This window comes from Coturnix japonica, chromosome 3 (assembly GCF_054131305.1).
Source record: "Coturnix japonica strain WE chromosome 3, WE-NBRP24, whole genome shotgun sequence".
In the NCBI taxonomy this organism is placed as follows: Eukaryota; Metazoa; Chordata; class Aves; order Galliformes; family Phasianidae; genus Coturnix; species Coturnix japonica.
The window spans coordinates 24252596-24278758 of NC_140665.1; the positions used below are offsets into that span (position 1 = coordinate 24252596).

At 36.5% G+C, this 26163-nt stretch overlaps 1 protein-coding gene across 5 annotated transcripts in view; it reads left to right on the plus strand.

Annotated features, from left to right (window-relative positions):
* MTA3 (metastasis associated 1 family member 3) overlaps positions 1-25251 on the plus strand; it is a 130210-nt gene extending 104959 nt beyond the window's left edge. For 2 of the 5 annotated variants that reach the window (XM_085543027.1, XM_015857527.3), the window contains exons 18-20: positions 6437-6591; positions 9500-9527; positions 20919-25251. In XM_085543027.1, coding sequence (XP_085399153.1) covers positions 6437-6591; positions 9500-9527; positions 20919-20930 — 195 coding nt within the window. In that variant the 3' untranslated portion in view covers positions 20931-25251. Of the gene's footprint in view, positions 1-6436; positions 6592-9499; positions 10338-20918 lie in introns of those variants that run through there. The other 3 variants (XM_085543026.1, XM_085543025.1, XM_032443228.2) reach the window with 2 other exon arrangements.
* The last annotated feature ends 912 nt before the right edge of the window (positions 25252-26163 follow it).

A 26163-nucleotide genomic window follows, 5' to 3' on the forward strand; every position in this document is an offset into this window, starting at 1 on the left:
TGATAAACTTCTAAAAAGTTAGATTAAAAAGTTTTGTGCATAAAAATGTCATTGATTTAGTGTCTGTCCTGGGTTTTTTATAGAATGAGATGTTTTATCGGTCTCTTTCTCCTTCAACCTCCTAATAAAAGATAGATAAGGACTGAAGAAAAGTTGAAGCAGAGGTCTGATTAGGAGCATGCCTATCTAGCAGGGATTTGGGGTGAGGGCTACCTGCTTTGGGAAAAGGCTGGTTTTTTTGAGGCACACATGGACCTTTTTAAACAACCTGAAAAAGAAATGATGTCACTAGAGCCTGTGTTGTCACTCCTACATTTTTCAGTGTGTGTTTAAATCAGTTACCTCTTAGGCATGTGCAGCATTTGTGAGACGTGAATTCCCACATGGAAACTTGGTTCAGCACAGAGGAGAGGGTAAATGCAATTCATTGCCTTTATCACCAATAACCATTAATAGCCTAATGCTAATGGATAATAAATTGGTTAAGACTACAGACCACAAAAATTCAGAGCAGTGGAGACATCTGAAAAGCGGCATTTCATTTTTCTACTGGGTGTGATATAATCCTTGCTGTGGTTAATTGGGTTTAAGTAGACTTGTTTCCATATTAGAAGTTTAATCAGTGGAATTTCTCTGCTTCAACATGTTGAAACATTTTTTAGTATTTTTCAAATTTTGCATTGGTGTCAGAAAAAGTGCTAAAGGTTAATGCTGAGGCTGTTGAAAAAAAAAACATTCTTCATTTCCCTGTAATTTTTTTTTTTTCCCTGCTAATTTTCACCAAAGGTAACACATATTTTGACAGCCAGTTTTTACAGTGTATCAAAACAGCTGTAAGAACTTAACCAAAGAAATGTTCTTTTCCTATACAAGTGTGTCCTTACTCAAATTATGGTGAAACTTTTGAAGCAGTAAGAGAGAGGTTTTTTAAAGAACTTGACTTCTCAGAGTTCTTGCATTCTGAGCCTCCCCAGACCTTTTTGCTGAAAGCTTAGACCTCTCAGACTAATGCTGTGCAACCAAAGCAATACGCTGTAATTGTCCATTGCACTTAAATAAATAGAAGTGCAATTAAAAATAAATACACTAATTAGGTAGTGTCAAAAAGCTATGAGAGTGCCCACTCTTCTCCTCTAATAAAATAACCGAATGTGCAATGGAAAATTTCTTTCTTACCACTCAGATGAGAGATTATATCACTGAAGCCAGAAAATATATTATTCAGCACATTAGAAACAGTATGAGGGCATCTATTCAACACAGAGATAGTAAAGCAATACTGTTGATGTCCGTTTTTGAATGACTACTGCAATAAATAAATTACTTTGAAATAAAGTCCACTTCTTCTGACTGATTATAGTTAATTTTCTAACAGAAACAAAATTAGGCATAGTATTTAATCAAACAAAATGAGAGAAAAATAGCATAAGTCAGACATTAAATCTGATCTTTTCTCTGAAGCTTCAGATTCGTGTCTAAATCAAAGCCAGTGTGGAATAGAGCGTACTTTGCTATGGAAATGAGCACACAGCTTTTCTGAGAACACTACATCTATCTTTATTTTTTAAACCTCAAGAATTCTGCATTCAAATACAATCATTGTCCCCCATTGTTTGTTTCAGATTCCTGTTCATAAAAATAAAATACCTAGAAAACTGCTTAAGGATGTGTTTGTGTGTGAGGAAAATGAGGCGCTTCTCCATTTTAAGTATAAAACAGACTTCTTGTTACTCTGTGACTAGATTGCTGGGGTAGTCTTTCGTTACTAATTTGACTAATCTATATAAATAAGTATTTACTTCAAAATGCTGCATTTAAAGATGTGGTTTATTTAGAGGTTGTATAGCTTTTGTGTAAATTATGTTAAATGCTACCAATGTGGTAGTAGTTTAGCCTGGCTGCTTTGGAAAGGATTTTCAGAATTGCTTCCAGTCTAGGCATTCTGTTGAAGATTAAATGGCAATCAGAATGAACAAAATAATACTTCTACAGACTATTTGTTTAATTTCTTGCATGTGATCTCTTGTTTTGATTACTTTTAATAGCCTTCAGGTTTCTTAAATGAAGTTCTGTGCCAAAAGTGAGTCCATATAAACACGTTTTGTAATTTTTGCATTCATGTCAAGTCTCCCTGAATAAGTAAACTAAACTAGCTCCAAACCTTGATTCTATTGAGAGAGAGAATGCCTGAGCAGGTAAGAACTGCTTAGGTGTGGCACAAAAAAAAGAATCAATACCTAATTTAAACTCAGTATCTAGATGTGGTTTACATACTACCCCTGTATAATTTGGTCAATTAAGTAAATTGAAGCAATTCATATGAATTACTGCCAATCATATTGGGCATGTGTGATTTCTTCTAGTGATTTTTTTCTCTGTCTAGAGTCCTTATTTTACTGTTGGATTTTGTTTGAGAAAAAGAATTTGTATGAGAAAAAGTGTAAACCCCAAGCAACCAAAGAAAACCCACTGTTTTAGGCAATGGAAAAATGTCCTTTCAGGATGGGAAGAAGGTTAGATATGAAAAATGCAAAGCTAGTTAGGATTTTACAATAATCCAGGTAAACATTCTTTCAGTCACAGCCAGCATAGCCATTCCTCATTAATTTTTACATTACACTTATAGTGCCTGTGCTTACTTCAAACACTTTTTTATGTATCTTCTGTGTGAAAGAGATCATTGCATTCACTGAGAACTGGAGGTGTCTCACTTGCGCTCATTAGGAAATGAAGAGATGTGTACACAAATGGGAAAGTCATGTCCCTGCCAGGTGGGTTCTGATTAGCAGCACCTGTGAGCAGCTGCCAAAAATGGAGCTGCATACCTGCCTGTGTGTGGATTAAATACCAGAGATTGGTACCCCTGCAGAAATGTTGTAGAGGGGGACAGATGGCACTGTGAAGCTGTTGTGATGAACATACGATCATCCCATAAACTCCTCATTGGAGACTTGGTGAATAACTTCAGAAGATGATTTGTTTTCAGAAGCCTCTGAGAACTTCTGAGTCCTCAGCATGGAGATCTCCTTCCTGGGAGGTGAAACTGTTAGATTACTCTCTGCTAACTAACTAAGTCTTCATTGACTGCACCATGTTGCTTTAAAGTTGTGATGGGGATTTTTTGTTCCCTGCTTGGGTTATAAGGCTGACTGGTGAGAGCTTTGTTTTCTCACCAAATCTTCCGTGCATTCATTTATTAATGCACTGAGGCAATACATGATCAGGACCTTTTTCTCTATGGGGCCTAGCACCAATCTGTGGTGTGGAAGTGCCTTTCTATGCATCTCACGTAAACTCAGAAATGTGTTTCAAGGAGTTATTTGTTGTGACTCATGGGCAGACGTCTATATCTTCAGTTTACGTCTAGGAGGCTTTGCCCAAACCACACCTTCTTGTGCTTTGTGTTTCTCTTCCAGTTGCTCTCAGAAGTTTTCTCATAGTGTCTTTGGGATGTAGAACAGTTTTCTTCTAGGGATACAAGACATCCGAATGAATGAATTCAGACTGAGATAGGGAAGAATGTGTGAGGAAGTAATCCCTTAGTGGTAGATTTGTCCAACATGCAGCTGGCAGACTTCTGCTGATCGGCGATTTCCCACTGTTGTGTGGATTCAACATATCTGAGGTTTTGTTGAAAATGGCAGTGTGGCTTATTAGTAAAGTAAGTACTCAAAATCAAAATGGCTGCTGCTAGTTGCACACAGTAGCATTCCAACTAAATTATCATAGTGTTCTATGTGCATGGCATTTGATTGAGTACAGCTTCTGTGATAGTACCAGTAGTATTCCTGAGGCTTCCATAATCCTACAATTGTGTATGCTGAGAGGAAGAAAAAAAAGGAAAAAGTATTTAAGTGCTTAGCATGAAAGGTCTGTTTGCTCTGGGTACTGATGTCAGTATGACCGTTTCACTGAGACCTCATTTTAATACACAGAGGTAAATATATTTGTAGAGGAACTAATTGAACTGATTTTTCTACTTTAAAATTGTTTGAGAAATTCAATTGTTTCTATTAACTGGAAATAAAAGATAATGTGGTCCCTTGCACACAGACTGGTCTTTAAGAAAAGCATAATTAATTTCTCAGAATAAATTGAAAGGTTCATGGAAAAGAGAAATATAAGGAAAAACAGTAATTATTATGATGTGAGAGAGAGGAGATGATATTGTAACCAATGCATTATTTTCTGTAATGCTATATCTTGCCTGGAGTACGAATTAGATTCTGAGACATGGAAACAAAACAGTTTAGAACTAGAATTGACATCTGTCTTTACCATGGAAAAAGTATTATTAAAAAAAAAAAAATAATTAAAAAAAAAGCATAATTTTTCTATAAAGTTCAAATTTTTTACAAAGTTTTTGCTGTAGGAAGTGCACTTCCTGTATGTTGTATGATTCCTTGAGCATACTTTGCATGTTTATGATTGTCTTGTGTGAAAGAAACATTCAGTGGCATATTAGAAAGGAAAAGATACTAACCATTACATATGAGAACTTAAACTTGTTTCTGGCTGGGTAAGTGAAAAAAGAAATAAATTGCTCTTCAATCCCTTGAATGGTCCTCTGTAACGTATGGCACTGCCCACTGCCAGGTAAAAATAATCACTTTGAATATAGTATGTAATCAATACATCTGGGCTGTATGGCTGCGTTTTCTATGCATGAATTGTTGCTCAGTTTTTGAGCAGTATCCATTTTGTGCACTAAGACATCATCACTTAAATAGCTTTTGGATTTTTAAATTTATCCAAAGTTAATGTATTTTATCCAGAGTTTAATGTAAATAACAGCTGAATTACTTCTAGCAGCACTTTCATTGCTTGTTTCTCCCCAAGAAAGCAAACAGAACAAAATGTGAACATCAAACTGCAGTCTAGGCAGTGAATGAAAACCTGGAAAAATTTAGGGCCTACAAAGGAACATTTGTCTCCTTGTACAATAGCAACTAAATTCACCATAAACCTTCTTTGTCTCTAAGACAATGGCAAATAATTTTGCTCAAAGGAAGAGTTATCTGTGACTCACGCAAATTGTTGCTTTCCTCATTTTTTTGTTGCATCGCATCTAAGAAAACTTAGAAGATATTGTTCAGTTAGTTACACTAAAGTAAAGAATGCTGGAATTTGTCCTCAAATGAATAAGATTTGTCCTACTATAGGGAGTAAGTGGTCTGGATTGGGATGTGTCAAAAACTGCAGCATAGTGGGAATGAAATTCATTAAATGTAAGTGCAATATTTGGCTGTTACATTTTTGTGGCATGATTTAAGAGATGAGCTCTAGGCTGTGTTCTGCCAACCTTTGTACATGTTACCAGCCCCTTCCTTTCTCAAGGACTGCAGACTTTCTCCCCATAATTAGAGGCTACTCCCACAAGTGCGCAGAATTGGGCATGTTTTATGAATATTACAAAAATGCAATCAGTAATGGGGTTTATTTCAGCAAGAAATTGCACTTCTTCCTATGAGAACAAGATGTTGAATCCATGCGAGATAAAATAAGCAAAACTTTCGAATTCATATGTCTAACATGTCTATTTTTATCAAATAGAGCAACTCCTTAATCCTGCGGATAACTGGTTGCACAGCAAACAAGACTCTAAATTCAAGAATTAATGTGTTCATTATGGAATTTTCCTCCAAAATGTTTCTTACTGGCAGTACAGGGAACACTTGCACTCTACTTGCACATATATCAGAAGGCAGATTTTCTCATTAGATGTGAACACCTGCTGTCTCTAAATCTTGCTAAACTATTTAGTCCAACTAAACATGTAGTGATGAATCAATGTACCATTTTATCTTTAATGTAATCTGTGCTAAAATGAAGGTAGAGTTGTTGCAGTCAGCTTTAGAATATATATAATGACTAGTGGGTCAGCTTAAAAACCGTGGCTACTGCCCAGATGATGTAAATCTATTAATTTTTTACAGCAGTATCAGTGTTCTTGTCCTGTACAGTGATTGTTATTTAAAGTAAAGCCAGTTGCAGTAAGGCACTGTAAAGTGAGAAATATGTGGATTTTTTTTTTTTTATTGTTTATTGGATTAATGCAATACTTGGATCAGAAAACAAATAATTGCTTGGGATGCTGGTTTTTGATCAGAAAAATTTGCAAAATGAATTTGATCCCAAAGTCAACAGGTTTCTGCTGCAGACTTGCTTGCTTCATGACACTGATTCATGCTTCTCTTTTTACAAGTGAGCTTTAAAAAACATTTAGTTCTCTAGCTAAAACATGTCAGTGTGCACAGATGATCAGGAGATGTTCTCTGATTGGTAGATACTTGTTTCAGAAGAGTTAGCTGTTTTTTGAGAATGACAGCATGTGTAGGCTGCCCTTTACAGCAGAATCAGCTAAGAGAACTATTCTTGTTCTCAGGCAAATATCTTTTGTGTTTTTTTGTTTTTTTGTTTTTTGTTATGATTTTAGCATGCTGCTCCCCGCGTTCATATAACTAATGGTAAGGCCTTGCAAGCCAGTGCAAGTACCATTAAGACAAGCGCCATTCCAGTGATCAAGAGACAGAGGCAAAATTGGCTTGGTGCTTCAGATGATGGTTTCTTTATAGCCACAGAAGAGACGAGGTAAGAGAAATGAAATTGAAGCGGGGAAAGAGGCTTAACTGCATACATGTTATTGATTCACTATTTGAATGACAGTTTTTGTCATTATTATTTGAGGTTGTGTTACAGTGAAGAGCCATGTTACATCAAAATTGACACCCAATTTTCTGTCTCTTGCATATTAATGTTATCAGTGTTTCACTTATTCAGGCTTATACTTTTGAGGCAGAGGTTAGAACTTTTTAATTGTTACTAACTGTAGTTCAAATACAATGACGCTTAAGGCTCCTCTGATCACTCAGCAAAGTGCATGTGTATCCACAATGGAGGCTACACTGAAATTTTCATAACTAGAAAAATATATACCACAGAAGAGAGAAATATATAGCAGTGTCTTTTCTGGTATACTAATTGATTTCCAACTAAAGTAACAGTCTTCTTCAGTCTGTCATTTCCAAATTAATTGGTAACAATTAATGTGTACTTTTCCCAGAAGAGTTTGATATCACAGAGATACTGCTTGTGGAGGCTCCTCTACTCTTTTCTTTCCCTCTGATTAGATCTGTCCTTTCCCAATTTTAAACTCAAACTATGAGAAGTTATTTTTGTAAGCTGGACCTCTTATTTAAAAAGCAATTTTAAATCATCCTTAGACTGATCTTCACTTCTGTGATTATTTCACAGGCCTAGAGAGGCTATCAGTCAAAGAAAAATGTCAATAATAAAATAAAAGTAGGGAACAATATATGTAAATATAGAGCTAACCAAGAAAAATATGCATACTTCAGTTTATGGTAGATATGTGATAATTTGGTGGTTATTTCAAGATCAATTTAACGTGGTACTTCATTTCCTTTTTCCATGAGAGGTTCAGCAATTCAGAGATAATAGCAGGAGAATGATAAGCCCTTAGGCTTCTGATGTCTATCTCAGTGACAAAATTCAGTACTTTAAAGCTTGCTTGATAGTGTCTGTACACACTTAGCAGTATCAGACAAGTCCCTAGTGAGTATATCACCAAAATGTGACAGGTAACCTAAGCCACTGGTTTAGAAGTTTTAGACATTTTTATTCCCATTTATTATAGAGAGGTGTCTGTCAAAGTATGAGATGAGTCCTGCACTGACAGTAGCTATGTCTCTCCACTGATCTCAGAGGTAGCCCAGACAGCTAGTTCAGATGTGTAAATTCTAAGTGATTGAAGTATGATGATGTGAATCTTGCCTTTGCAAAGAACTCATCTGGGATAGCTATGTCTGCTCATGATGTTACAAATCTCCCTCTCCATCTCCATGGATGCAGAGGCCATTCCCTGCCAGGGCTGAGGTAGAATAACTTGAAGTGGAAAGCCCTATCTGGTACTGCTGCTAATAGTGTACTGATGTTCCAGACAGTTCTTAAATGTTCTACTCCTTGAGAGAGAAGGAAAAATAGGCATTAGTCTCTGTCAGTTAACCTGCCTTGTGATTGGAGTTCATACATTTGGGCATGGCTATGACATGGTTGAATGCAACAATTTCATTCTAACCAAGTCAAAGATGTATAACATAATCGTGCAGAATGTTATTGTCATCTAGGTAAGATGAGCATATGTTTTTATGCCTATACTTTTATGTTAAATGATACCTTTAAAGAATTATTCCCACCTCTGAATTTAAGCTCCAATCACAGTTCTGTAAAGTTCAGTACTGTATGTCAGATTATTCAGATTCCAGGGTATTGGTAGTGATGGATGAGAAGGATTCTAAGTATTCAGAGCATGGACAGTAATTATACAAATTACAGATAGTCTATTTTTTCCAAGGCAATCCTTGAAATTATTCTAGAATTTTAAAGCCACAACCTGAATGCCTATTAGGCATTTCTGACACCTGTGTGAGTTCAGCTCACTTGGGATTTCAACATCTGTGTTCAGTCACAGGATCAAAGCAGGAATTAATCTAGTTGACAGTTCAAGAGCACTTACTGTAAAGTTACATCATGATTTTATGTTGAACTTTAATGAACTTCATATTTTCATATTTTTCTTTATTCATTCACTTCCTGAAAGAAAAAGGAATTCTCATTTCCTACTCGAAAATAACTTACTCAAGTTTTTATTCTAAAGTGCAAACCTATTTACATTCTTCACTGAAAAATCACTCTATAAAGAGCCTTACATTCATCACTACCCACGAAGGGAGTCTACTTATTTCCTTTTAATATATTTTGATATTAACTGCTGGGATTATCCCACCACAATGTGCAGAACTGAGATCAGACAATAGTCTCATAACTATAAAAGAATTTTATTCAGAACATTTTACTAAATCACCTTTGCCATAAGGAATCTTTTTGAGCTTTATTCCCATTTTGTTGACTAGCTGTAATGTAGGCTCAGTTAGAGGTTAATGCAAAAAATGGCTACAATGTGTGAAATTAAATTCTTTGTACTGAATTACCATTCTGGGACTTCTATAATAACGGCGTGGGGGGGGGGGTTGTGGGGGGGGAAGGGAAAGTTCTCATTGTGGTCTAGTGAAACTTAATGAAAATGGAATATATCAGCTTAATATCTGTTGAGTTATATAAGGTGATCAGTGAATAAAATTAGTAAGTCAAAATAGCTGCTGGATGTCAAGGAAAATTTATCTGTAGATTTTAATTTTTCTTACCAGTTCTAGGTATGCAGTATGCATGCTGTTCCTATACATACACTCTGTCCATAACAGAACATGTGTGTGTGCTGTTGATCATATTTGTATAGGGACAGCTAAAATATTGTGTGAAAAATGACATTTTTTTCAGCATTTGCATTATAAGAAATGTCTGGAAAGGTTTGACTGGAAGGGTTATAGCTGCAGATTCCATATGCTTTCCCTTCATGGGCCAAAAAGCATATTTGCATATAGAACTACAGTTGAATGACTCAATGCTTGTTTCCTTTCAGCGCTGAAGCAGTTAGAAACCTTCTCACGGTAAGTGCAACTCCATTGGGAATGATCTAACTGCAACTGTTAAAATTAGAATGTGATCTTTAGCTGTTACCAGCAGACATTGCTTCCTTTTTGCTGATAAAATGATTTGAGAAGCATCCCTGTGGCAGCATTATATAGGCAATTTTCATATTCTTCACATCGTGTTCTTCCTCTAGAACAAAAAAGCTTCCCTTGATTTTTTGAGTTACTGTCTAAGGATATCACAGTGTTTATGATAATTGCCTGATATCACTCATTTTTACTTATGCATGTCTCATAGCACACACACAGTAGCTTAAAGCTAAAGTTGCATGTTGGAAAAAAAAAAGTAAAAAAGAGAATGTGGTGCTCACAAACTAAATACAGCATAACGTTGTGTCTTACTTTTACCATCAGTGGCCTTGTTCTTTTGCAGAAATCAGGAAAATTAATTCTGGTGCTCTGGCATTTACGCCTAGCAATCAATGCACTGTCATTCTATCAGTGTAAACCCTAAACTCAAATGAGCCAAACCCTTATCATATTACAAGTTCCTAATAATAACTTGCCATTGTCCCATCTCCTTTCAATGTGGGTTTTAATATCAGGTACTGTGTTGAAGTTAACAGTTGGAGGATGTTGATGGGAGAAAAGGGATAAGCAGAGGAGTAAATTTCCTGTATCTTGATTCCTTAGTAAAGAAGATAGATGCAGGTCTGGATCAAAGTCAGGATTCTACTGTTTTCTCTGTTCCTTCTCCCTCTTCAGACACATAGTTTCTGATCACAGAAATGCTCCTGGTCATGTGTACTTCTTTTCTCAGTTGACCTCCATTATGCACTAAAAGTTGTGCACAAAAAAAAAAATATTTTTTTAATGTTCACTCAAGGATGGCCTCTGCTTTTCATAAAGATGAGGCAGTTTGATTTGAACTGTGATTCTAGATCTGAAACTCTCCATTATCGGATCACAGCACCATTTCATTTCTTATCTGCATGGAACTGTGGCCACGAGACTCCCATCCTTTATCTGACTGCGTGGAGATGCTTGACTGCACGCTTGGAGAATGAGCTGCAAGTCTAACAATGCTATGCACCAGCTGCAAACCTCTAATCAGAAAATAGATAAATAACTATCTAAGGATGCATTTTTCTGGTTACTTTACTTCTGCTGGATTATATCATGGTCATACATATTGAAAAACACGGATTATAGAATTAGATTCTCTCTTTTAGGATTATGTCTAATCCTTGTTGATAGAATTCCAAATATTGATCGGATGCATGTGAGTACGGGTGAGCTTGCAATTATTTCTAGTACAGTACAGCAGATGGGGAGCTTGGAGAGGAATTGTCCCTGCTCCAGGTAGAAGTCCTACATGGCTAGGTACTATTCAAAGTTGTTATATTTTGTCACTTTCATCAGAACAAAAATCTGTAGTCTAAAGATTTCACTGAACTGCTATTTTGACTTTATTTAGTGTGGAATAATTGGTGGATGTTATGTACTGTTGATGCCTTATAAGTGATAATTCTCCCCTGAGCTGTAGCTGAGGTGCTGTGATACGGAATCCTGATCGGTAAAACAGTTGGTTGCTGTTGGGCTTGAAGAACATATGCTGTGAAGAATTTTGCTTTGATAGTCTTCAGAACAAATGAAATACAACCATGTTGGCTTGGAGCTTTGTTTAAGATAAAGTTTCTGTGATGTTGTAGTAAGCTGCTCACCTTGTTTAAAGCTACAAGCTAAGAGGAAGATGTTGGCACTCTTAGGCAGAACATGAGAAAACTGGATTTAGTTTGCTGCTCTCTCACAGGCTTCTGTGAGACTGCAAGCCTGTATCTTTAAGCCTTTAGATTCCCAACTCCTCATAGCAAATTTCATACGCCAACTAAATACTTGATTGGAGATTTGAGTGTAATTCTGTAAAGATCTGTTCTCCATCTGAAGAATCAGATGAAGACCATTTTATTTTTCCGTAGGGCTTTTATACACAGAGCAGGTCAAGAAGGAATCTCCTTTCAAACACTTTTTACCTTTATTGGTAATGAAGTCTCACGGAAATGCTATCCACAGGAGTCCAGAAGCTGCTGACTGAGACTGGGCAATTTGTTAGTTTCAGAGCTATCTCCACTGATTAGAAGGTGAAAATTAATTAGTCCACGGCTTTAGTGATGACAGCAGGGAGACAGAGGGCTATGAACAGATGGTTGTAAATGACCTAGTTACTGCTGCCTGAAAAGCCACACAGTTGGATCTTGTAAAATGATCTTGTAGAATTCTACCCTGTTGTGAGCAGAAATTCACATATGCAGCTTCTCTATGGTGGCTTAGATACCAAAACATATTTAGCAATTGCATTATAGGTAAGAGCTCATTTGTGGTTAATTCACACAACTCAGCTATAGAGCAATGACACATTTAGAAGTGTTACTCAACCAGAAGAGTCACTTCATGTTCAGACAGAAGGTATGGAAATAGCCAGTGCATTTTATGTTTGGGAAGGGAAATATAATTCCCAAAACAAGACCTTTTGCAAAATTTAATTTTCCTAGGAAACTGGGGGGTGAGGAAGGAGCTGGAATAAAACACAGGGATGTTAAGTTCATTAATGATTGTCTTAAGCACAGATGCTGGTGGAAAGGCTCCTGTAAGGTTATTTAACTTTTCAAGGAACTTTGTTTGTTTTGTTAGACCTTCTAATCCAAGTTCATTAAAGCTCTTAAACGCATGCCTGGCTCCCACTGTGTGCAACCGTGGAGCTTGAGTGTGTCAGACAGTAACTCAGTAACTTGCTTTATGTTAAATTAGGATGTCAGGCATTTTTTTTTTCACCTGTTTTCTTACAGTTTTTTATGAACTTTGACTTTCTTGCAGTACCATTGGCCATTTCTAAAGATTTTCTCTCAGTAACAGTCTTTTGTGTTTGTGTGGTAGATTTGATTTAGCTGAACCCAATCCCCTTTACAGTATTTTTAAACTGAAGGTCTTAGGGCTTACTTTTTGTTAGCTTGCTGCTCAGCTTTTTCCTAAATCTACATCCCCAGTGGAAATGTGTTGCCTTGTAATTCTTAGCCTTATTCTATTGTGGGAGTTAAAAACTATTTGATTTTGAATAAGAATTTGTTTTCTAGTTTCCATTTTAAAAGCACTTTAAGAGAGCCTTGGAAAACATATAAAAAAATAATAATGAAAATGCTAACTTGTCAGACCAGTGTAGTCTTCCACATACTTCATTATCAAAGAAAAGACAAGACTGATTATGCAGATTTTATCTATAGCAGTGCTCAAGTAACGCTAGTTCAGGAGTAAAAGCAGCTTCCCCTCACAATTCTTATGCCTTAACCACTGAGCTTTATCACAATTAGTTCTTTGTTATTGATGGCCATTATCCTTGAACACTGCTTCTAAATTTCAGTCTACAAAAATTACTTTTTTTTTTTTTACTGATAGAAGATTTAATTCTGAAGTAGTCTATATTTTAGAGTATACATTCAATCATTTATTGTTTGTTATGCTCTTCTGAGTACTTAACTTCTTGAGATCTGTTAAATGCAAGATTCTGTAGCATTAATGTAAATAAGGCTGTGAAGAAGCAAATGTTGGAATCTTTTTGTGAAAAAGCTTGCATAAGTAACTACATGAGGATTTTAAATGTAAAATACTGAAGAGAACATAATAACTGTGAAAGGCAATCACAGAGATAACTGTCAGTTCTTGTCAGAGATTTAAGAAGACAAGATAGGTGGTTGATTTCATTACTTGTGCTATGAATAGAGGTTAAAATATTTACTTGACCAAATACAATAGAAATATTGTGCGAGTAGTAAAAGCTCAGATTTGTGCTTCACAGTTCCACAAGGCATTTTAATGTCTGAGTAGCTCCAGCTTTTAGTCTGTAAATTTGAATAATATTAATATGCAGCTACTCTTGAGGATGTTCTGCACTTTCTAATTAAACAGACCAGCAAACGCTGTGCAATACTGTCAGGAAAACTGTTGGCTGGAAGACTGGAGAGCTGAATGAAATCTTCTGAGTGTAGTCAGAAAACGAACTGGAGTAGACCCTTGGTACTATGAGTGTTAAATAAAAGTTATGATCTTAAATGAGGATTACTTTAAAAATTAGCATTCTAAATCATTTTGTGGCAAAGATTTCCTCTGTTGAGGAAAGGGATTGATGCTGTTCAGCTCTCTTTGGTATGAAGGATTAATTCTGATTTTCTTCCTTTGCTTAATAGCAAGTAGTGCCAAGAAGCTTCTCCAAACATACTCTATCAGTGCGTGTTTTATTCCAGGAAAACTATATGCAATATTGATAAAGATAAAACATTGCCTTTTTTTTCAGCCTCAGGTAGTATTATAAAATGTAATATTGTAAACATAGAGTTCAGGCCACGAAGCTCAGATGAAATAATCAAACAAGGTAAGAAAAGAAACAAACAAAAAGGCTAATAAAAAGTCATAAATTATTCTCCTAATAAATAAAATACTAAAGTAGTCATGATGGAGTGTTTGAAGCATATCAAAAGTGGAAAAGACAACAGAGTGCAAGATTTTTGTTTTGTGAAGCATATCATAGAAAAATATTTTTCATGTTCTTCAATTTCTATCTTAAGCATTTTTTTCTTAAATTTTTTTCTTTGCTCTAAAGCTGTTAATTTGTGAGCTTACATATGTCTTTGGGAATTACTCTGCTAGACCATGTGTCACCAGAACTTCTGACCAATCTATACCTAACTTAGGGGACAAACCATTGAAGTCAAATATCATCACAGAATTGAAATGAACCAAAAAGATATTTCTGAATCCGAATCAAAATGGTGATACTAGTCAGGCAGGGTTTTCTGCTATCTGTCACTAAGGACACCACACACAGTGTTTGTAGATCAAGGCCAAAACTCAGTTGCTGTATGTTCTTAACCCCTTCTTAAAGATATATATATCTTTATATATATCCAGAATATATATGTATATTCTGGAATAACATAGGAATCATGAATTACTACGCAAGATGTTCAGGAAGGAGGTGAAAACCATTTTTCATTTACTCTGCCAGCTCTGATGCATTTTTTTCTCAATTTTTTTGTTGAAGAAAGAAATGTATACTCTTATGTGGGATATATTTTCATTTAATAGTGGGTTATATTTAATATATCGAGTGACTATTCTTAAAAATAATAGATGGTGATGACAATTTCTATTGGCAAAGTATAAAGTCCTGCAGTGTGGGAATTCACCCACATCCTGTAGGGGAAGAATAAAGGAGTTGCTTTAGTATCTTCTGGCTTTTGCACCTGTGGAAGACTTTCTGGCTCCTTGGATTCACTGAGTGCCGACATATTGACAAATGTGTGGTGAATCTTGTAGGTATGCTGACAGGGAAGGAGAGGTTAAGCAGCTCTTTCTTCAGCAAAGCAAATTCATGCCTTAAGCTGTCTGAAGTCACTGTTAACTAAGAAGAGGCTAATTAATTTCAAATAAGGTTCAAAGCAGCTGTCCCAAAGCTCAGGTTACAGGTCTGTTGAAGCCTGAGCAGTTGTTTTGTTTTAAGATGTATGAATAATTTACTTTTTACCCATTCCATTGATCTCCTTTTGCTAGGTCTCATTCCCTCTAAGGTGAGCACTGTGGTTGAATGCCATGACTTCATAGGCTGGCCTTTCTCCCTTCTTTGAGGGAAACTGAGAAACATGACTCTGTGCATGCTTCTCCAATAGGCACTGCTTTTTGGCCTGCAACAGGGAATAATGTCACTGCTGAGTTAGCAAAACTCCACCTGAGATATAAGGCAAGTCATAATCTTCTTAATCCATGATGAGACCTGCGTTGTCAACTATACTGAGGTTTATCTTTGAAATGGTGCTTACCACAAATCGGAGGAGAAGGAAGGAGTCACAGCCCCCGTGTTGCTGGCATTGCCAAAAAGTGAGCAAGTCCATGTTGCAGTGAAACTGATGTGCTATCATTTTTGTCCTAGCCATCTGCAGTGGGTAATTTTAGTCTCTTGGTGGTATGTACCAGGCTCACAGATGAACTGTGAGAATAATTCTATCACTGATTGTTAAGGTTTAGTCATCATGTGATGACTGCCTTATGACAGCATCTATTTAGAATGTTTCTTAGGGGTTAACAGATAAGTTTATCTCAGTTCCAGCATGCAGCTGAAAAATGAACAGTAATGCTGAGAATAATACTTTGCACTTCTTTAGTTCTTTCTCTCAGAGCACTTAAAACCACTTTACAATATTGATGAAACATGCCATTTTCAGAGAAAACAAAAGCATGGAAAAATCTGCTGGATGAGATGATTTTTTTTCTGAAAGCCATGCCAGTTGTTTGCAGTAAAAGTGATATAAATAATTTCAGTAATGGGCCAGATCCCTGTTGACCTAGGAGGTACTCTATGAATGTACACGAAGGGATGGTTTCTGCTCCAAAGAAGTTGTGGGTTTTTTTAGTAGATTTTAAACCAGCATCAAGTAGAGATAAAATGGTGTCTTGTGCTATGCCACATTATCACAGGAGTCTGCACTTTAAACATTCGACCTGAGTCCATAATAAAATGGCTCACAAACATTGTTTACAGCTTTATACATTCATAGTAACTCTTAACTGTTGCTCTGAAACACAAAATGCCCTCAGTGTGGTATGCTGTTTGAAAAGTAATATATTAAGCTGCTCAGGAAGACCTGGCACTATGACTTTTAACTGATGTATCTGTGAACTGTTCACAGAGAACAGTTTTCCTCTAAATATTTGTGCCAAATTGGAAGATAACCACAAGCAAAGGAAAACACTTCCTTGCTAGGATGAAAAAAAAATAAGTCAAGCTCTTAGAATGTTTATATGATTCTCAAGAGTCTACAGCAGCACTTCTTTAACCTCATAAAGATTTTAGCGTGCTCTGCCACCTGTATTAGTTTAATAATGTAAAATAGTGACTCAAGGCTAGTGTTTCCTGTTAGCCTGGTACGTAATAAAACATAATTTGTTTTGTAAATAAATATTTCACAACCGGGCTTCCTGTCCTAGTTTCTGCAATTTTGAGGTTAACTCAAAATTTTAATAGAATAAGTAAGTAAGTAAACTTGAGCCTTAAAGTGTCAAAGGGAAAAAAAGCCTACATCACCAAGCCAAGTAGACAAATAAAATACGGCATTCCCACTCTGCATTTCCACACAGGTGTAGAAACGAAGGAGGTGGTGTGAGTTACTGGGTTTCGAAGAATCTGTATCTACATGTACAAGTTCATCTCAGTTAATTTTTATTTTAGCAGACTCAGCATTGCTCACTTTTTTGCCTTTCACTTAGTGTAAAAGCCTTGTTGAAATTAATGGAAAGACTGTCAGACTCCTAAAATAGTCCCCTTTCTTGTAATTTAATCCACTAAAGAGTTATAGTGTACTTCTGGATACAGCAAGCCTTCAGGGAAGTAAGTGGTAATTAAGACTATTATGCCACAAGGAATCATGGTTACTTATTAAATAGTTGTGTTTTGCTACGTGGCATTGAGCTTGCACTCAAAGAGCTTAGATTGCACACAATGTTTTCATTGCCCTGGAGCAGCAGTAGCAACTTCGTATGTCTTTGTTGCTTGAAATATAGAACATGGCAAACTTTAAAAATTATTATTTTCTCTCTGTATGTCTTTATATTAACACTGATCACAAATTTTACATAAAGAATATATAGAACTGCAGAATTCTGCCTTGCTGTAGTCAGTGTTCAAAACTCCACTTTCTTCTAGGGTGGCAGTATTTTGTGAAGCTGGCCAATTTAACTTTCTGTTTACAATTGGCAAGTCACAGTGAATAGTGAACCCCAATCTAAAGAGTCTGTGAAATTTCAATGTTGATTGTGAAGCTAATCCATTATTTTATTCTTGCTGCAGACTGGTTCAGATTATCTGTGCTACCAGCAGCAACAATGTAATAATACGACGGCTGCTCCAAAAGTAATGTTTCATGTGTTATTCTCTTGGCTCACAGTGTCAGAGGTGGATGTTGGTTTGTTGAACCTTCCCACCAGTATTCCATTAAACATTGCTGCTGAGTGACAGATGGCAGCAGAGGGGCAGTCTAACAAAATGGTGTCTGACATGGAAATCTCTGTTCCTGAGAAATCTAGATATCACAACAGGTTATAAACTTCAGAAGATGGTCAGTTAGAAGTGCAGAATCCAGTTAAATCCTAAAAACGGGTTGGTTCAATGAACTTGTTTGCCTAACTGTGTTTAAGCATGGCATAAATGCCCCACTCGGTATGACCATTATTTCTACACAATGTATTACAGTCCCTGTATGGAACATGCAAAGAGAAGATACATATTAATAGTATGCAGTACTTACATTCATTTCCATAGTTCCCTGAATGGCTGCTTGGTGCCTTATTTACCTTTAACTTTGGTACTATCACATGGGCATAAATAATTTGTCACCTTCTACATTCGCATCGCTGCATTGCATCTGACATAGAAATGAGTGCAGTGGGCTTTGTATACCAATCCCCTATTTGAAGGTTTGATTCATTTTCCTACCTTTGGTCTCAGGAGGACTAGAAGTACAATGCAAAGGCTTTAAAACGTTTTTTAATTAGCATTTCAAATGAAGTCTTTAACACACCATGCTTGAAGCACAGTACAAGAATCGAAAGAAAAAGGAGGTGAAAATGGCAATTACTCTTTCCTAACAACTGCAAAGGATGTTATCACCGCTACAGATATTAAAGTCATTTACTTGCCAGCACCAAATAAAAAGCTGTATGTAATTAAAACGTATGGCTGGCATTAACTGAAAAAGGGACAGGAAATTGAACATTAAAGGTGACTCTGCCCTTAATTTGTTATATTGCTTAGGGAGTGAGGAGATTGTGTTGAAGTGTTCTGAGAGAGAGGCACCGACAACCTTATCTTTGAATTTCCTACCTTTTGTCAGTTACCATTATGACCTGATTACTCAAGTGTTTAAAAAAAAGAAAAAAAGAAGAAGAAGCCTGATGAAGGGTTGTAAAACACGATCTGTGGCTCTTAAAAAGTTTAACTGTTTTAGACTGTTTTAGATTCTTCAGTGTAATGAGTCGGTTTCCTCCACCCTGAATATTTTTGCTATTAAAAGAACTGTTTCGATCTTAGCAAAATGATTTTTCAAATAACATGTTAAATGAAGTCTGGAAATTTCCATCCTTCCAGCCTTATTTCTGGAAGCATTTTCATAATCCTGTTTAAATAGAAGTTCTGGATTGTCTTTTCAGAACACTTACCAGATTAGCTCGTCTGACTGCCTGTATGGTGCTACTTCCATTTATGATAATTGAAGGGCTGACCAATTGGTTCTGTAGTTTGCATGATGCAATGCTGATAACCTTCTTTTCAGTTATGCCATTCTTTGTGCTAGTTGTTAAATACATCCCTGGACTTAACTGTCCTTACATAACAATTATAAACGCTAATCACAGATTTTTTACTATCCTTACATTTAGTATGACCTGTTTGTTGTTGTTTATTTTCATTGCTAGGAACTTCTCAACAGTTTTTTGAAGTTTCCATATTATAAATTCAGAAGGGCGAACTATTGTATAACCATTTTATAAACTGTGGTCTTCTCATGTTTAATGAGAACATCAGTTCTTTAAGTAAATACAAATTCTGTAAACAAATGTATTAATAAGGAGCCCAATTATGTAGGCTTTTTCTAGAGCGATCCCCATGGCAATATTTGTGGGAAACAGCTCTTGTCTATTAAAATAAATTTACAAAGCCTTCCTATCTTATTGTTTTAGAAAGATATATATTTCTAACATTTTTAGGTTATCTTTGTGTGATCTTACCATTCTGAATACAATTTCTTGTCAATTTATTTGGTATCTCCTTAGGCTTAAATTGAGATGACCGTGTAAAGTAAGTACTCAATGAATAAGTTTGAGTTTCTGTGAGACTGCATGAATTGCCAAAGCTTTGCTTTTTGGGAATTCATTTCCATTTCTTTTATTACGCTTAGTACTGAATGATGTTAAGTCCTAGCCTGGTATTCCAGACCACGAGATGCTGATGACATCCTGCTTTCAGGCAGCTAAGACAAATACCACCCTATGCCTTTCAAAAACATAAACCAAAATAGGTATATTTTTATGGCTCCCTTAATCTGTAGAGCTCAGTAAATTCTCCTGATTTTTCACTTATTGTTTTGCCCTTCATAAGATTCTCTCCTCTGGCTCAGTTATTTGGTTGATACCTTAGATTTCTGAGGAAAACTCCAACAGCAACTAAATATGTGCTTGAAAATTTAACGTGCAAATAAGAGCTATTTTATTACTCAATGGAGTACATTTTAAGCTATTCCTGTATTTTCAATTTCAAGGACCACCATTTTTCAGTTTCAGAGTTAGCAGCCCATTAAGATGAAAGGGAAAAATTGCTTCTTTGGTTACTGTGTCAAAACCTTGATGCACTCTGATGCACATCAGCACCATATAATTTGCAATCAGGTCAGATTTTCAACTTTGAAAGTATGAATTAGAAAACCTTGTCTCTCTAATTGGTAAGGGGCAGCATTCACTGTAGTTCATTTCCATAAGCTCAAAATCTTTTTAATTTATAAAGTGCCTAACTGAAAGCTGAGATAACAAACTTGAGTGAATTCAGAAAATAAGTAATTTTCCACCAACATGTAATATTCTGGACCCTAACAATGAAGATGGTTCTCAATACACATTGTATTCATCATTTCCATGTTTTCTACTACTTTACTCTGTTTATAGTCAGCATTATGGTTTTGATTTGTAGCAATACAGAGACAACAGAGCAGTTGGAACTTAACAAAGCTTTTTCTGTAAAATTAATTATCCTTGTATGCATTAGATTACAATACAAACAACATGACCAACTCTAGTTAATATTTGACTAAAGTTAAAGTGGATTAACTGTGCCTGAAAGGCACCAGTACAAAAAGCCCTAAGTCTCAGACTATCCGTTACTTGCAAAATTGTTACAGTGAAAACAACCACATTGAAAATTGATCCCGGTCTATCACTTTTAAAGAAATAACACGTTCGTTCTTTCTCCTGTGACCCTTCATTATTGTATTGAAATCACACACAAGGATTCCCCATTTGAGTATTCTGTCCTAAGATTTCATATAATTAATCATTATCATCCAAATATTGCCTAACACCAATTCACTTTTCACCAAGTAAGTGTCAGTTACTAATTGGAGACAACTGTGAATCATCAGTTGATGTCCAGGGCTTGCTTTACTTGACTGGAAGTCTCTTTTCTAGGAACTAGCCTTTCTACTCTGGTAAGTGTATGTGTTTGTTTGTTATTTATCAATTCAGTAGCCTGTTAAAGACTGAGATTTATCTCTGCTGTTGTCTCTTTCCTCCTTCCCTCCTTTCCTCCTTCCCTTCATACAGAAAAATCCGTAAGAAGTTTACCAGATTGCAACTGAAAAGAGCTTCCAGAACACTTTGTTCTCCAGTTCTTGCGAAGACAAAATCTCTCATGAACAATAGGCAGGCACGAATAGAGCCAAGAACCATCACGCACTGAAGACACAACAACATCAGCAACATAATTATGTTAAAATCTTGTTAATTGTGAACACAGATGCAATGGGACCTTCCACATCTTCAGGACCTATATGGACCTATATTGTGGCTGGGTTCTGTGTTCTGGGCAGGATCCAACAGTAGCCCTTGTTCTCCTTTGTTTCTGTAAGGGCTACTTCAGGTTCGCTGTGCAGGCCTATTGATGATTGTCCCGCTATTTCCCCCACTTCCCCCTGCCAGACTTGAATGGTCAGAGAGGCACTATTCATACTGACCACAAGGAAGAAATTTGGATGCAGAGTACCCCCCACAGTTTTGTCTATGCCTTCTAGTGGTGCAATATAAGAATAAGTAACTTTCAAAACAATTGCCATGTATTTGTAGCAGGATTTAGCCTTTAGGTGTCAGCATCTTCAGAAAGTGCTGCAGACTTCAGATATTTGAATTTTTTAATATTGGCTTGAATCACTTTGGATTTGATTTTCTGAACTGTTGAGCGACCAGAGGCTGAAACAAGGAGTTGTTGTTCAGCAGTTCAGAAACTTTGATCAAATTAGGTTGTACCCAGAATTAATGGCCAGGTTTAAAATGCTGACCACATTAACTTTGGTTAAAATCCTGGAAAGTATCATGTGTGGCCATGAACATCTGGCCGGTCTGATTATCTATATATTTGCAAGCATCCACCCTTTTCTTTGGGGATTTTTAGCATTTCTTGAAGTCTACAGAAACAGTCAAAACCAGCAGAACACCATTCCCAGGAAAACATGAGGAAATAAGATTATTTCCTGTTAGCAATGACTCTCCACTAAATAATTACTACATTTTTATACATATGGACAAGAAAGTTGTCTTGCTGCAGAATGCTTTGAAATTCATACTTGTAAGGCTACAGGTGAAGACTTACCATGGAGAGATGATGTGCCTTTTGTAACTACATGTAGGAAGCTGTCAGTCCCCTGAAAGTGGGAATGGCAACAGAGGCAGGTCTTTTTTCTACTCAGGTACTTACAGGTGAACAATCTCTGCCGTTCTTTGAGATCAAGAGGCAAGTAGAGTGTAGCACTGCTGTGTAAACCTAGCTGAGATACATTGATTATCTTAAGCAAGTTATGTCTTTCAACGATTTTGTTTCCATATGGCTTTTAACAGATAGTCAGACACTGAACACATCACCATAAGCTGGGATAAGCTTCAAGATGTTTTTTTCTAGTTCTTTATTAGGTAACTCTAATGGCACTGTATGGATGTCAGGTTATTATCTGGCTATGGATTTATGCCCAGCTCTGTGGTTAGAAAGATGAAGGTGAAAGTAGTATCTCATACCTCTGGGTGATTTCCCCCTTCCCAAAATATATTCCCCCAGTTTATTTACAGTTTCAGTCTGAAAGAGCATCTGTGATACCAGCCTGTAACTAGCCATGCTGACCATGTCAGATTTTGAACTCTTGAGACAGTCATCCAGATGCTTCCTTGAAAAAGAAAGCACAGTGACCTCCCGAAGGGACTTGATTTTGCAGAGTGATGGATCCAGGTCTTGTCCGCTGTCCTTCACCAGCAAGCAAAGGGTGAATAAGAAGGAGAGATTTTGTCCTGAAATGCTTCTAGTACCCTGAGCACCCTAATGAATGTCACTGATTGGGAATCAATTGGAGAAGACCTGGGATTCATCCGCTTACAGATTTTTCCAGGAGCCACTGAAGTGTGCAGCCCTAGAATTCTCTTCTATCCACATGATCTGCTTTTTCCTCACAACAGGAGAGCTTTTCATCAGATACTGAACAGACAAAACCCGTTCTTATTAGCAAGAATTGCCTTTATTAACTGCGACATATGGAAACACCTTCTGCATAATAGCTTTCTCACCCATTAAAATAAAGAAAACGGGATTATTCAGCAATCTATTTGACTGAAAGTATGAAAAACATGAGCAGAAAGAGCATTGTCTCCCTCAGGCATCACTGAAATCACACACAACAGACTCATTTTCAAAGTGTCTTTTGCTGTGAGGTGATGGATATTTTTTTTTTACCCTGCCTTATTAAGCTTGTATTTGAATGATTCTTTCAGTCAGTGTGCTACAATGTCTAGCCAGTATTTTGTAAAATCCTTGTGTGTTTCTGCCTTTGACAAAAGTATTAGTATTTGTACCAGTCTCTTGTGACTTCATTTTTTCTTCTTTTCCTTTGAGGAGCAAGAGATTCATAATATGACTCCCTGTTATGCAGCTTGATGCAGTTATCTTCTGCATCAAGCATCCGAGGTAAGGAAAAGTCCTCCTTTGCAGCTTCAAGCTGAGGGAATTCATCTGGGAGCACTGGAAGTAATGCTGTGACCCTTCCTGGCGGAGTTGTGCCTGTGGTTGCAGTAGCCAACAGCCAACACAGGGTGGGTAATGCAGTGGAGACTGTTAACTGAAATAACTTCTGGTCCGTCCTCAAACTGCTTTGCATGCAGCTGCATGGAGACCTTCCTTCCTTTAAAATGCACGCAGTGCACAGAGAAACTGCACGCCGCATATTGCACCTTTGTCTTTATCTACTCTCTCTGTCTTATGCTTCCTGTGAGATGTTCTCCAGGGGTGGATATAGAATTTACCTGTGAATTTCAACAGAAAGCACTGATGGAAGATTAGGTGGAAATACGTTCCTGCTTGGTTTGACTTTAGAAATTGTGACAGTTCTTTCCACAACATCTTGCAATTCCATGCTGCCTGTTGAGTTGAATTTGGGTTTTTTTTCCTGCTGACCTCAAGCAAATATGGCACATTTCTATGTAAGTTATAACAGTATATCCACAGCACTGTTTTTGTTTTTGTCAAGCTTTTGAAGCTAGTTATTTTAAACCTAGCTAGCATATCTCAGTCATCAACAATGACATGGGGTATAAACATATGCCTCAGAAGCAAGGACAAGACGTTTGGTTCTTAGCATGGATGTGAGCAAGATAATCTCGGCAGCTTCAGCGCTGTGTTTGCGGTATGATTTATTTTCTCGTTAGCTAAATAAGAAATTTATCTGAAAAACCACCTCTACTTTTACAACTACAGAGTTCAAAAAACATGCAAAATATGTGCTTTTTGTGTCCAGAGGTCTCATATGAAGAGGAAGAAGACTTTGTTAAAATTCAAAATGTCCATGTTACCAATTTGAAGTATGTAGCTATTCTGCAATCTTGAAATATTTTTTCAGAATATTTTTTCAAGGCTATAACTTGGTCAACGAAGCTTTGGTTATGTAGGATGGAAAAATGAGCTCTGGGAATACTTGAAATATATTGGCAACATTTCAACTACATTCTAAATTGTTTCTTGTTTTGATCAAAAGCAAGTATTTGTTTCTGTAGTTCAAAACTTACAGCATGGTATAAGAAAACGGGGTTTGAAAATGAAATGAAGATCAAACAACTAGAAAAAGAGTGAACTAGAATCTGCACTTACAAGATGTGCACCTTTTATTAATCTGAAGCAAGCCTTTTTTTATAAATATCATTTTAACCTAGGCACTTTCCTAATTATAAAGTTACAGATAAAATGGAATGGCTGAGTAGTAGTTTCTGGTATAGTCACAGCATAATATCCTACGGCCTTGTGTAGAGAACATTTATACTCCTTCAGAAATATTATATTGCAAAGTACAATATAGCAGACACTGTGTATTTGTATATGTGCAATGCTATGGTAATGGAAGTGTTAGAATCCTCTGGAAATGTCAGCAAAAATATTTTTGTTTTACATCTTTTCTTGAAGGTCTTTTATATAAACCAGTGTCTTCATAAATCAGAGTGGGTGTCAAAAGATCTGAGTTTATGTAACTGCAGAGTGGAATTTTTTGGAGTAAGTCAGGACTTTTTTATTCAAATGTTGCATGTAGAGGGAGGAAACCTAATTTTGGAATACATGGGTTTTGGATAAGAGTTTTGAGATTGTACTATGCAATGTTCAACACAGATTTGCAGAGTATGCTCCTGTTGCTCATAAAGGCTTAACAGTTGTTGTTGAAATACAGTGTTGAAAGTTAAATAAAAAAGAGAAACATAAAAAGATGTCATTTTTAACATTCTCTTCTTTAGATTGCAAGTGAATTTCTCAAAGTAATGGTAAAACTGGGAGGATTGATGCTGAATATTTGAGGATGTGGAGCACCTTAGAATGAAATATATTACTGTCTGATTTGCATTAAAGTGTCTTTGTGTACAAGCTTTGTGCCTCTTGGTCATTTTTGCAGGAAACAGAGTTTCTACATTGACATTATCTTATAGGCTGTTCAGTAAACTTTAAACTGAAATGTGACGAACTTTTAAAGTTGTGTTAAAGCATCTTCAGCACTTTAAAGTGTTAAAGACACAAATAGTTGTCTGTGGATAAAGAGAAAAGATTCAGAAGACAGAGAGAGAAAACAAAAACCATGAGGTATTGTTTATTGTTCATTGTATTGGTACTAGAATAATGTCTATGAACTGAAATCTAGGTGAAAGGTTTATATACTAAAAGCTACAGTACGCATTATAGTCTTCAGTGCATTGACATTGGCATCCAAACTTTGCAGGTCAGTATTAGTGTCAAAAATTTACACTGCTTTTTATTTGGTAGCTTCTAGAAGTCTGGTGACTTCTGTGAGCATATGGGATGTAAGCTGAATGGTTTTCTTTACTAATAAAAATAAATGATTTTATTTTGCAAAATAATTTCCTCAAATATGTTGGATAGGTGTTTTGTTTTGTTTTGTTTTGTTTTGTTTTTTGCAGAGGAGGAGATCCACACATTGGGATTCTAGCAGGACTGCTGCTTCACAGGGTTGTCCAAGGCAATTCTTTCCATTTCCTAATTGCCCGATCTATCCTGGAGTCATCTGTAAATTTTGTTTCAAGTGCCTGAATTAGAATGAATATTCTTTTGTCATCCTCTCCTGCCAAGAGGTATAGGCATATTCCAAGTTCTATGGTGTTTGGGTTTATTTGGGATGATAAATTACACGTATCAATCCTTCTGGGCAAGCAACAGTGGTAGAGAGGAGGAGATGATCTCTGGACATAGTTCTTTGCTGGGGTAGCTGGGATAATTGGCATCTCTTTAACCAAGCTTAGAAGAAGCCACAGGCAAAAAGCAGGA